Source organism: Parus major, chromosome 1A (assembly GCF_001522545.3).
Source record: "Parus major isolate Abel chromosome 1A, Parus_major1.1, whole genome shotgun sequence".
Taxonomy (NCBI): Eukaryota; Metazoa; Chordata; class Aves; order Passeriformes; family Paridae; genus Parus; species Parus major.
In genome coordinates, this window is record NC_031773.1 from 58,572,599 (window position 1) to 58,584,913 (window position 12,315).

Genomic DNA, 12,315 nt, shown 5'->3' on the forward strand with positions numbered 1-12,315 from the left:
GCTTGATCAGGGCAGCTCTAACACCACTCTCCTGGGTGGGTTCTGCTGTTTAATGAGTGAGCTCCCACTGCAATAGATGGAGGCATTAACTGGGTGCCTTTCCTCTACCTAAGACTACTTCCACCGGCCTCATAGCAACTCCTTCCCTCTGAGCCCACCACCTTTCCATCAGACACACAAACATTTCCCATCAGCTCTCCCTTTACCAAGACCTTGCTTGCAAATGTGGTTCAGCTGAAAGATTGTGTGCTCAGATGCCATGCACCCAGGTGTGCACCCTGAGCAGGGACACAGCAGTGCCTGCGGCAGAAGGGTGCTGGGATGTTTGGGACCGCAAGGGAGAGGGATTGGGGCCCAGGTAAGCAGCTGGGTTTGCTCACAGGCTGGGAGGTGGGACATAGCAGGGGCGGGGGAAAAGGGCTGTGCCCCCAAGGTATGTCCCTGCACTATAAAAACTACTTCAGCTGGATCCAGCGTCAGGGGAATAAAGCAGCTTCCACCTCTGCTACTGACTCCAATAGGCTTGTCCAGGCAGGAGGACCCTGAGCAAAGGCAGGACCTGAAGATGAATGTCCAGGCACTGACAGTCACCACACTCCTCCTGGTGCTGCTCTGCTCAGCCCCAGCACCATCTGGGGCACTGGGGAGCCAGGCCGGCAACCTGGAGAGGCAGGCAGGGGCTGGGGGACCTGAAGAAGCCCCTTGGCCACCTGGAGATGGAAGAGACAAGCTGCCTGGGCAGGGCTCAGAGAGGAAGCACCCTCTGGCCAATGCATGGAAAGTGATGAGGGAGGCACAGCCCAGCTCCAGGTCCCCCAGCAAGGCCATGGCCAAAGCCCTCCTGGGCAGTGGGGAGCAGGTTCCCCCTGGCAAGCCCTGGAGGCTCCCACTGCAGCCCTCCCGCAGCAGGATGACGAGGCTGAGCCACCACCTGAAGGACTACGGGAAGTTCAACAGTGAGAAGGTAAGCACTGCCTGTCCTTGGACGGGGTTTGTGCTGGGGGGGTTGCAGGGTGACTCAGGTGAGCAGAGGTAGCAGTCAGGATCAGACAGGACTGAGGGCAGCAGGAGCATGCTGAGCATGCCACGATCCTGCAAACATCAGGTAGAAAAGGTGTTTTTGAGGCCATTCCTCATGAGATGCATTTTAAGGTGCCAGTCACAACATGGCCTCACAGCACAGCCTGGGTCTGGGTGCTGAGAAGGGAGTTGGGCAGTGACACCCCCAGATCCCCAGCTGGTACCTGGCAAGGCTTAGAGCAGAGCTGATGGCTGTGAGCACAGGTGGTGAGCAGCTGAGGAGGAGAGTGCAGGTCTGGCTGCAGTTGTCGCCATGTGCTGCCCTCAGTCCTGCTCCAGCCCCAGCCCCTGCTGTGTTCTCCAGTCTCGTGTTTTCTCCCTGCAGTGCTAACAAAGCTCTCCACGCTCTGCAATGGGGGCACCGTGCCCTGATGCCCCGATGGGCACAGCTCCTCTCAGCACTGCCCTGAGGGAGGCACAGCCTTTCTCCACCCATGGGAAATCTGCTCCACAGGCTCAGCATAGCATCCCACAAATAACCAACTTCCCCTTTATCAAACCCAAACCGCACTTTGGTGGCACACAAGTGGACCTTGCCTTAACCACAAAGTGCTGGGTGATGCTGTGCCAAATGCCACTCAGCTACCACAGCGAAAGAGCAGAGGCACTGGAGGGGTTTGTTGTGGCTGTGGGGGCCAGCTTCGAGTGTTTCCAGCCAAAACCAGTAATGAACTGCCCCTGGATGCACTTCCCTGGGGCTCAGCCTCTTCAGCTCCTTGCAATGAAGCTGCTGCTCCAGACCCTGGTGAGCTGCTTGTCCTGCTACTGCAGAGATGATGCAGCTGTGACTGGGCTGGTCCTGGCTGCCATGGGCATTGCAGCCACCGCTTTCCTTCTCTCTGCAGCACTCCTGCCACAGCATCCAGTCCCGGCCCTGCCAGAAGCCCTCTGACTGTGGTGGCTGCCTGGGGCTCTACACCTGCAAACTGCCTGCTGGCACCTGCAACCTGAAATCTGTCTCCAGGCAGAGAGGTGAGCTCTAAGTATCCTGGCAACTGGCACCAGGGATCCCCACGTGCAGCAAAGTGCAAGCACATCCCCTTGGCTGCAACACTGCAAGCCCAAGTCTGACTGCCCTCTGCACGGCTGGGTCTGGTCTCTTGACTGCCCAGGGCTGGTTGGCTCTCCTGCCAGCAGTAGCTACAGAATGAACAACTGCATGGTGGATGGTACATTCCCAAAAGTTTCTGGAAGGGCTGGGATCTCACAGGTGTCCTGAGCTATCACAGGACACCAATAGCCTGTGTGGAAAACCAAGGAGGGGTACAGAGCTTGGGATTCAGACAGCAGATTGGGAGTCAGCAAGTGCAGTTCTGCACATCACGGGCCCTGCAGAGCTGCTCACACTGGTGTGTGAGAGCGGTTTAATTAGGCAGGAACTGTCAGGGAGCAGAGATCACAGCTTTTAATGTTTAACCAGTGTTCTGATTCTCCAGTACTCTTTGGAAAATCCATGCTGCCCCCAGACTGGCCTTTTGCCTCAGCACGTTTGTCTACACCCATGTGCACGTGGTCATGGAATAGAAACTCATCCAAGGCTACTAAACACAGAGACCCAGCTCTGGTGCAGGAAACCCCTGGCATGTAGAGTAGGCAAGTTTAATGCTTGTGTACAGTACAGTGTGTGTGTGTGTGTGTGTGTAGCATATAGGGCATGCCCAGTGTATGTGCTCTGTTCAGAGTCTTCTCTGAGCACCTGCTGCTGGCAGCTTCCATAGGAGGACACACAGACCCACAGTCAGACCCAGCACAGATGGTTTTATGGCTTTTCCTTACAGGTGGCTTCCTCCAAAGCATACAGAGCCCTTAGATGGGGAGTCAAGCTCATCTCAGAGCAACACAGCTCAAACTAAAGCTGAAGAGGTTGTCCTGCAGCTGGAGATCAACACTTCCTGTCCAAGTTTCTTTTTAAATCCTTAATGACACATTTGTAAATGTTTCTTTCATTGTACTTCTCATGCTGCTGCTTTTTAACACTCCCTTTGGATTTTGTAAATTATGTAGGCTTGATTCCCACTTTCCTGAGAGTGGCCAATAAATGCTCTGAGTGGTCATGAAGCCTCGTGCTGGCAGAGCCCCCTTGGAGCTCCCCAATGAGACAAACAGGGCTATTTCACAACTCTTTTTAATTTGAGCCTTTAACTGAGGCAAGAAATATCCTTTAATTTGAGGATATTGTAGTAAAAGCTGCCAGCATGCTCAAACACCACTTCAAGTTGAGCTAAGTGTTGGGCAAGCTGGGATCCCTCCCCACTCCTTTCCACAGCTCCTGCCAAGGAAGGCCAAGTCCCACACCACTGAAAACATCACTTCAGGAAAGGAACGTGGAGTCCCCAGGAGCAGTGTGGGACCATGTAGGAGACCTGCTTCTGAAGGCTGGAGCTGAGCCACAGATCAGCTTTATTTAGCATCCCAGAGAGCTTTGCAGTCATCCTGGCCACCTTTACATGTGTGGAGGTGACCCCAGTTTTGCAAAGCTTCATAATGCTTCTATTAGAAACTCCTTCTAAAACGAGAACCAGAGCACAGCATTTGATTCACCTCAATCCCCACTGCAGTTCCCTTCAGTGAGCCACCACCACCTCCTGGGACTGAAGTGGCACCAGTTTTGTTCAGCACACCCAAGGGGCAGCCCCACCACCCTCCAGCTGGTCACCCCTGAGGGACCCTGACCCTGGGTGGGGGCAGGGAGTAAATGCTGCTGGCTTCTCTGAGCCTCTCTATTGTTGCTTCCTCTGTTCCTGCACAGAAGTTGGGGGGCACAGAGCTGCAGGTGCTGCCCGCCTGCCCCCTGCCTGGTGTGACACCATGGCTGTCCAGCATTTCCTGTGCTCACCACAGAGCCACAGAGAGGCTGAGGTGGGAAGGGACCTGTGAGGGTCACCTGGGCCATGCCCCTGCTCAAGCAGGGCCACCCTGAGCCACTCTCCTAACCTACCTGGTTGCACGGCTTCAAAAGATTCACAGAGCAGCACTGGAGCCACCACTCTGCTCTGGTGTGGAATGGAGGTGAGGTCCTCTGAACCCCACTGCTGGTCAGAAAGGTCCTCTCACCTGGCAAAACCCATGGGCCACAGGGATCATTTCCAAAGCCTCTGGGAGTCCTGTGCAGCCCAGCGTAGCACAGCTGCAGACAAGGTACCCATATGCAGCTTTCACCCTCCAACCCCACAGCAGCTGGGAAAGAGGCTCTCCTCCAAAGAGCAGACTCAAGGATGCTCCAGGTACTCTTGCCCTCACAAGCAGTGCAAGTGTAACAGCTTTCACACCAGCTGGAAAAAAGCCCTCAGCCTGCCTCAGCCTCCACTCAACTTCCCTGAAACCTCCTCAGTGAAGGAGGTCACCACAGACAGAGGAGAGGTGAGCAGGAGGCCCTACCTCAGCACAGAAGGCAGCAGCAGACACTGCCCTTGTTCCTTTCCCACTGTGCTTCCCAGCAGCAACACCCACGACAGGAGAGGAGAGCCCATCTGACCTTTGGGAAGCAGGTCTCCCAGATGAGATCCTGCAGGTGAGCTCCACCTTGGGCTCCCCTGGCAAGCTGCCACGTGAGGGATCGAGGCCACCCGGCCTCTGGGACTCACAGGGAAGCTGAGGGCCTGGCCAAGTCATGGGTCCAGCTGCTTGATGTCCTTTCTGGCTCATGCTTGGCACAAGGTGGGACGGTGGGAAGACACAGCTCAGTGAAAACACCATGGATCCATATGCCTTTTACACAACTCGCTTTTAATTACACTGCGTGAGGAAAGGCCTTTCCTCGTGCCAGGACTCCCTGGTACAGCCATCCAGGGAGCTGGCTGGCCCATCAAGTCCTCAGTAGGTTTAGTGGTTCCCCCTCACCCTTTTCCCTTGCTTGGAAGCTCCTGGTTAGTCCATACCATCCCTGCAGCCCTCAGTGTCCTTGCTTAACAGAGACCTGCCTTCACACATCTCTGTTCTTCCCCTCCAGGCCTGAGCTTTGCCTGCTCAGTCCCATGGGAGTCCCGCTTGGGCCTCCTGCAGCACCAGGCAGAGAGGAGGCAGGGCAGGAGTCATTGGTTAATAACTGTTCTAACCTCAATATAAATAGAAAAATACAACCAAATAAAGAATTGACTAGCTAAGAGATCCGATCCACCGGGATGCCTGCAACGTGCTAGTGCAGAGTTCAGAGGGAGTTCTTGGTCCAGTGCTTGCTACTGTAGACATCCAGAAACCTGTCCTGGCAGCCCTGCAGCCATCCCATCTTCCTGCAGCACCGCAGGTCTGTGCAGCACGTCCTGGCCGTGGCCAGCGTGCCCAAGGCTGCTGGCTCCTGGGAGCAGGCTGAATGGGAATGGGTGATAAGTCTGATTTATTGCTGCTAAATGGTAAAGCCATTCTCTTCTGTGGAATGAGGATGTGCTTCGCTCTTACTTTTTGTGGAGGAATTTCATTTTGCTGCCTGAAGAGACAGAGAAAAGAAAATGGACTCCCCACAGTGACAGATAAAACAAGTGTAATTTCCCACCACCCCTGTCCAATGCAGTGTACTGGCCCTGCTGCCATCCCTGGCTCCTTGTCCACAGCCAGCTGCTCTGCAAAGCTGGAAGCAGGGGCCTGCAGAGCTCTGCCCATTTCCTGGGAGCAGTGCTGCAGGCTGGGACCTTGCAAGCTCCCAGGGACACCCTCCAGAGCCCATTTGTCCAGAGCACACCAGCCCCTCATGCTCTTAAGTGGTCAAGAACAGACAAAAGGATCAGAGATGTGATCTTAACACCTGATCAAACTCAGCCACGGTGTCCAATGACTTATCAAGGACTTCTAACCTCTGTCTGAAGCTCTTGGCTAGTTCCCCTTACAGTAGAAAATAGATTCAATCTTAGAATACTCCTGGGCAGTTCCCAGTGCTGATCCAAAAGGGCAAATGAAAGCAATGAAAACTGTGTCAATGCCCCCATCAGGACCTGCATCCACCATTCCCAAGTCACTGGCTGCTCCCTTGTCCACCTGTGTCCTTTAGAAGAAGAAGACAGATCATGGCCCAATCTTTGGTTCTCCACCAGACTCCAGACAAGGAGTGACCAGGGCCAGAGCCAACAGCGTGCCAGCACAGGGATACGTGGCCAGGCACTGGATGCCACACAGTCACTGGCCCTGTCACCCTTGGGCAGCTGCTGTGCTGCCCAGCCTGACGGCAACAAGAATCCCAGCCCTCCTGAGAAGCCAAGGTTTTTCTGGTTCCTTACCTAGGCCTTTCAGGAACCTATTGACTCCACTCTGCTCCCCACTGGGAAGTGTTTCCAGGTACTCCTGAGCCCGTACCTCAAACAGACCTGCAGAAAGACAGAAATCAACAGCTTCTATTTTGTGTCTCTGTAAATCCAAGTAAGAATGCCCACCTGAAAGTGTGCTGTCTCAGCTTACCAACACATTATTGCACAGGAGGGAGAACAACTCACCCACCTCCTCCATCAGCTGAGGCCAGATTTGGCACAGAAGCTTTGGTCTGCCCCCTCCCTCCCCACTGCAAGGCTGACTGAGCTGCTGTACCTCACTCAGGGTACAGAACGTACCTCCCTTCATTCTGCTGCGAGCACAGGGAGTGACATCATCTGGAAAATCATCATGCAGAATTTACCTCTTCTACTCAGCCACCTATTCAAGCATCCCCTGCTTATTAATGCTTGGGAGGAAGCTGCTAAGCCAGCACTGAGTAGCAGCAGGGATAAGAAATTCCAGCTGCCAGTAGAGCCCTTAGGACTGTGGGAAAACAGGAGTGAAACCACAGAAGCAGCTCTGGGAAGGAGATGAGCATCCAAGCTTTCTACTAGACAAAAGAACCATGACCATGAATCCAGCCCATTTTTCCTCTAGACACAAGAAGAGGACATGAAGGACTGCAAGAACAAACGTCATTCCAGCAGTGGAATTCAATGTGGAATGGAAGAGGCACACACTTGGAGGACACTGCCAGGGTGAAAGTTGCCTGTAATCCCAACCCCACGAAGAAACCACCAGAATAATCCCTTCTGGTGTTCCTGTACACATTGCAGCCTCCAGCCATGGAACAGGGGACGGAGGAGGTGGCTGGGGAGCATCTCCCTGCTCTCGTAGGAACAACAGCAGTTTCCACCACAGCAGAGCCCAGTCGGAGCCACTCACCTCTGACCCCCTGCTTCCGCAGCTCCCGCTCCTGAATGAAGCCCCCAAACATCTGTGTCTCCATGAAGACCTCCAGGAAGCGTCGGAGGCTCTTGGAAGAGACGGATTTGCGGAAAGCCTCACGCTGCAGGGTCCGCTCCTCTCGCTCCGCGGGGGTCAGGAAGAGGGAATAGTGGCCCACAATCTCCACAAAGAAACGGACAAAGGCCTCAGACACCACCTCGTTCAAAGGGCTGGTTTCTAAGGGAAAAATCAAGAGGCAGTGGTGAGGATGGTGCTGTAAGAATGTGCTAGGAGAATCTCTGGTTAAAAATTCCCTGGCTTTTTTCAGATCCAGCCTGAGAAGAAAAGGCTGCTCAAGGGAGACAGCATCCTAGGAAGTGCTTGTCATGGAAGTAGACCAAATTACTACTAATTTGAAAGATACCAAGCTTTGTTTTGGTGCTCACTTCACTCTGATGGGATTGGGGAGACAATCAGAAGAGTAAAAGTGAGAAAACTTATGTGCTAAGATAAAGAGAGTTTAATGGATGAATCTAAAACTGTTCATGAAAGCAAAGCAAAATAATTGATTTATTCAGCAGCTCCCATGGGCAGGCAGGTGTTCAGCAAAGCAGGGCTCCAGCACATGTGCCTTGGGAAGACAAAATGCCCTATTTCCAAATGTCCCCCCATTTCCTCCTCCTTCCTTCAGCTTCATATGCAGAGCATGACTCCATGAACATCACTCCATGTGGAACATCCCTTTGGTCATCTGGGGTCAGCTGTCCTGACTATGTTCCCTCTCCTCTCCTTGTGGGCCCTCAGCCCCACTCACTGGTGGGGTGGGATGAGAGGCAGAAAGGTGTTGGCTCACTGTGAGCTCTGCTCAGCAGCAGCTAAAACATCTCTGTATTATCAACACCATTTCCAGCACAAATCCAAAACACAGCCCCATACTAGCTATGGAGAAAATGAACTCTGTCCTAGGCAAAACCAGCAAATTCTCCAGGCTCCTCTGCAGCAAGGAGATGCCCATACTGTCCCCCAGAGAGAGCTGTCTCAGCCCAGTCACCCATGAGCCACATGGCCATCACCGAGTCTGCAGCTATGCAGACTGTTCCCTGGAGGAGCCTGCATCACTCATGGCCAGCAGCAGAGAGAAGTCTATGAAACCCCACCTGAGTACAGGTGTTCACTGGAATTGTAAGGAATTGTAAGCAGAGCTGGTAAGAGATAAGTACTGCTGCTCTTCACACAGAGAGCTGCCCCCTGTGCGCTGGAATATTTCATAGAGCTTAACAAAATCCTGATCTACCTCCAGTACCTGTGGTGCTAAATTCAGTACAAGCCTAGTTCTCCTCTAAGGAGTGACAGAAAAAAAGGGGCAGGAAAAGACATGGTTTTAAGCTGAAAGGCACTGTGCCTTACCCTGCTTGCCATTGACAGGGCCCTCCTCCTTGTCACTTGCCAGCTCATTCCTCTGCTCCAAAATGTGCTCTAGGGCAGCCTGCAGCTTGCGGGGCAGGATGGAGTCCTCATCTTCCATCTGTAACAGAGATCCACCTCCTCATGGACCTGGGCTGGGACAAAAACATCTCCTACCCTGTCCCCAGCACAGCAGGGGGAGCACTAGAAATGAACCGTGAGGAGAGGCAGAAAGCAAATATGTTTGGCACATTCCCAGCCCCACCCGGCGCGGTACTATCAAGAAGCACAAGAGGAAGGAGAAAGCAGGTGTCTTTTCCTAAATGTTCCCCTGTTCTGGAGGAATTTTACATGTCTGACCCGAGAGGTTACTGGGCAGGGCTCACCATCTGCCCACGAGCACTGGCCCCACCACAAAGAGGAGGTGTGTGAACAATGCTGGCACATGGCCAGGTGAGCAGAGCCCCTGCTCAGGCACCAATCCTCTTACACAGGCATAAGGAATTCCCAGGGAGCAACAGAGCCAAGGAACTGCCAGTGACTGTGCAGAGCTCCCACCAGCCCTGGCTGAGTTGGCTGATTCAGCTTAAGCCTGCAGAAGAGAGGTGCAAGGTAAAGCATTACCCCAGAGCAGAGGCAGCTGGCAGGCGAGGGCTGTGGGAGGGCTTGGCCCTCACCCACACGCTGCTCCCTGCAGCAGGAGGAGCACTCAGCCCGTCTTAGTCACGGCAGAGACCGACACTGCCAGCGCTGCTCACAGAGCTGCCAAAGAGCTCTGGGAAAAAAGAGCTTCCTGGGCCAGCAGTATGTCTGCTCATTTATCCTCTTCCCTTCCTCCTCCCCTTCCCACTCCTCCTCTCCACAACAAAGGGAAGTGAAAATCAGCGGGCAATCTTGCCTGCAGAGCAACACACAGGCTCCCATGTACCACCTTCCTGCTTCTGAGCCATCCAGAGCAAGGACCAGAGTGAGGAACCACAAGCTCCCGAGGCAGTAAGGATTTCAAAAAATCATCGAGGCTCCCTTCCCACTCAGGGAAGAGTATGTGATGGGAGATGAGCTGATAGACACAGGCTGGAAGAAGCCAGCAGACAGTGCTGAGCCAAGGCCTTCCAGCTCTGTCCTCTGCCTTACAGGATGACACTTAAGGATCCACAGCACTCAAGTGCTACCATTTCCCCTCTTAAAAAACCAAACAAACAAGCAAACAAAAAACCCAGAAAGAAGTAACTCACAACGACTTAGTCCTCAACACCTGTGGTTTGGGATGCTGATGTTACATATGTACACACCAACCCCTATAACACTGCCAACCACAAGCCCTGCCTCAGTTTTTGAGTGGGGAGAAAGTGATCTATCTTGCCAGGCAGGTCAGCAAACACAGATGGAGGTAAGTTATGGAGGAAAAAGGGGAGAAAAAGATATGAATTAGCTCTGCTCACCTGTCTCAGAAACCGATTATTTACAAGGTCAACGACGAGGACCTAAGAATGAAAGAGCAAGAATTAAAAAGGGAAGTAATTATTTTCATCATCAAAGTTTATCTTACTCTGTAACTGCTCTGGAGGGAAGACTTCCCTGCTCCTCCTACCCACCACTGCAGCTGGAGGAGGCACCCAGCATGACCCAGGAGCAGAGCCTGTGTTGTGGCTTTCTGGGGATGTCATTGCAAACCACAGCACAGCTTGGATAACAGGAGGCTGTGCTCCAGGCCTGGCCCACTGCTCCTCACTGCATAATCAGAGTCTCATCCTTTCTCCCTGAGTGTTGTGCCACTGTCTCCTGGGAGGCAGGGAGGGAAATCCCTCCCCAAGCACATTCAGCCTTGCTGTGCTCACCCCTGTGCGCCAGGAACCCAATTCTTAGTTTTTTATTTATTATTTTTTATTTATTATTTAGTTATTAATTATTGCTACCATGAGGCACCTGTGTTAACCCAAGGAGCAGCTATCCTGGCCAGCTGTAGCAATCACACCTAAAGTGACAGGATTTGCACATAGCCCTGAGATAGCACTATGCAGAAACCAGCATAAACTGTACTAAAACCATCTCCTACCCTCAGCACCCCCACACTGGGAGACTTCCAGCCTTCCCAAGCCGTGGCCAAAGCAGAGCACAGACCTTTGTCTCCCCGGGGGAACATCCAGCTCCACCCTTACCTCACACTCACAGCAGCCAGAGGATGAGAGCTCCCTGGCGCTGCCAGAAACAGCTCAGCCCACAGGAAACAACCTCAAGCAGGGCACAGTGTGGATGCAGGACTCACCTCCTCCACAGGCAGCTCCTTCAGGCGGGGCAGGGAGCTGGAGAGCAGGCCGATGAGGAAGGGGGTGGGCGAGCACACGATGTCGATCATGGAAGGTGGCAGCACGGGGATGTAGGTGTGCTGCCAGGTGAAGGGGTACAGTAGGGCCACTGTGGCGTGGCAACACTTGGAGAGAGTGCTGGAAGACACAACACAACAAAGACAATGGTCAGTCAGGAAATGAGGGGTGCTTCCTAGAAATCAACTGTTCCCTGATTGCTCTTTAATTACTAGGGGCTTTCCCCCATTTCTGATCCATTTTTCAGCTTTAGAAGCAATGACTTCTGAAAGATGACCCTATACCACACTCTTATGACAAGAGATAGGTTCCACTGAATCAGAGATCTGCTGCTGTTCCGGTGTTCTGATGGAACATATCAGGCAAACACAACACCTTCGATGCCACTGCCTTTCCTTAGAGAAATGAGTCCATTCTCCCACAGCTCTCTGGCAGGAATCAGGCAGAATATCCAGTTAGCAGACACTTGCAACAAGCAGAGCTTGCCACAGGGCACCAGTTATTCATCTGTTCTGGGTCTGGAAGCATTTTTATGTGTCAAGAGAGAGGGAAGGCTAGCTGCTGCAAACCCTGTATATATAACATCATTTGGTTTTACCAGCATCCGGCAGAGGACAGGAGGGAGAGGAAGGAGACTGGTGCAGCATGCAGGAGTCACGTGGCTACAGAAAGATGCCCAGCTGGCTCCCATTAGACTCTGTGGCAGAATTTATATTCAGCAAGCTGCGTTTATTGCTGACTTGAGAGGGAAGGGGTTCGATGGGTGTGGACTTGAGCTTGCTCTGAGAAGTGAAGCCTGCTTTCTCTCCCCACTCCAGTTAAGTTTGGTGGATGTGCATCCCTGTGCTGTGTCACTAGGGCAGGCAAGCAGAGTGGTGTGGCTGGGGGACAGCTGGCTGCTTTCCATCACATAAGCTCAGGTTAGCAGAACAAAATTGTAGCTGCTGGGACATCAGTGTGACAGTACAAAGTAATCAGGCAGCAAACATTGTTAAACACATGACACATTTTGGAGAAAAGGAGATCCCAGTGAAGAGGCTGGAATCTGCTTTAACCTGAAAATTTTATTGCTGACAGCAACAGGTAGGGAACTGGCACTTGGGAAAGATGCCTGGGATTTGTGTTCTGAGAAAGTCTCTTCACAAAATGGGGACGGTTTCCTCTACCTTCACTCCCAGAGGACTGTCTTTTTTAAGGGGATACTCTAAAAACAGAGGAAGATCCTTCAAGGGCTGTGTTACAGACTGACAGCTTTAAGCCTTTAAATGGGATAAACCCTTCAGTTCCACATCCTTGTTTGGGAAGCTGTGAGTGTATCCCCCTCCCTGCATTCACTCCTCCTCTGTTGCTGCTCTCCAGCTGTGCTTGCCATCATCAGCAA

The 12,315-nt window shown here is 52.8% G+C and overlaps 2 protein-coding genes across 6 annotated transcripts in view; one reads left to right on the forward strand and one right to left on the reverse strand.

Moving 5' to 3' along the window:
- Nucleotides 1–244: 244 nt before the first annotated feature.
- LOC117244500 lies at nucleotides 245–3,138 on the forward strand. Its single transcript, XM_033514847.1, has 3 exons — nucleotides 245–964; nucleotides 1,926–2,052; nucleotides 2,859–3,138. Exons 1-3 carry the CDS (start codon nucleotides 260–262, stop codon nucleotides 2,888–2,890), a joined length of 864 nt encoding a protein of 287 aa, XP_033370738.1. The 5' UTR covers nucleotides 245–259; the 3' UTR covers nucleotides 2,891–3,138.
- Nucleotides 3,139–4,785: 1,647 nt separating this feature from the next.
- DENND2A (DENN domain containing 2A) overlaps nucleotides 4,786–12,315 on the reverse strand; it is a 56,219-nt gene continuing 48,689 nt past the window's right edge. For all 5 annotated transcript variants that reach the window (XM_033514844.1, XM_033514842.1, XM_015627814.2 and 2 more), the window contains 6 exons: nucleotides 10,877–11,054; nucleotides 10,053–10,094; nucleotides 8,614–8,731; nucleotides 7,204–7,443; nucleotides 6,288–6,374; nucleotides 4,786–5,503 (listed from right to left, as the gene is read on the reverse strand). In XM_033514844.1, coding sequence (XP_033370735.1) covers nucleotides 5,472–5,503; nucleotides 6,288–6,374; nucleotides 7,204–7,443; nucleotides 8,614–8,731; nucleotides 10,053–10,094; nucleotides 10,877–11,054 — 697 coding nt within the window. In that variant the 3' untranslated portion in view covers nucleotides 4,786–5,471. The remainder of the gene's footprint in view (nucleotides 5,504–6,287; nucleotides 6,375–7,203; nucleotides 7,444–8,613; nucleotides 8,732–10,052; nucleotides 10,095–10,876; nucleotides 11,055–12,315) is intronic.

Excerpts from the sequence above, each read along its gene's own strand:
- LOC117244500 (XM_033514847.1), top strand. The coding sequence starts at position 260 with ATGCACCCAGGTGTGCACCCTGAGCAGGGACACAGCAGTGCCTGCGGC. Across the intron at positions 965-1,925 it reads GGAAGTTCAACAGTGAGAAG|CACTCCTGCCACAGCATCCA; the intron begins GTAAGCACTGCC and ends TTCTCTCTGCAG. Across the intron at positions 2,053-2,858 it reads ATCTGTCTCCAGGCAGAGAG|GTGGCTTCCTCCAAAGCATA; the intron begins GTGAGCTCTAAG and ends TTTTCCTTACAG.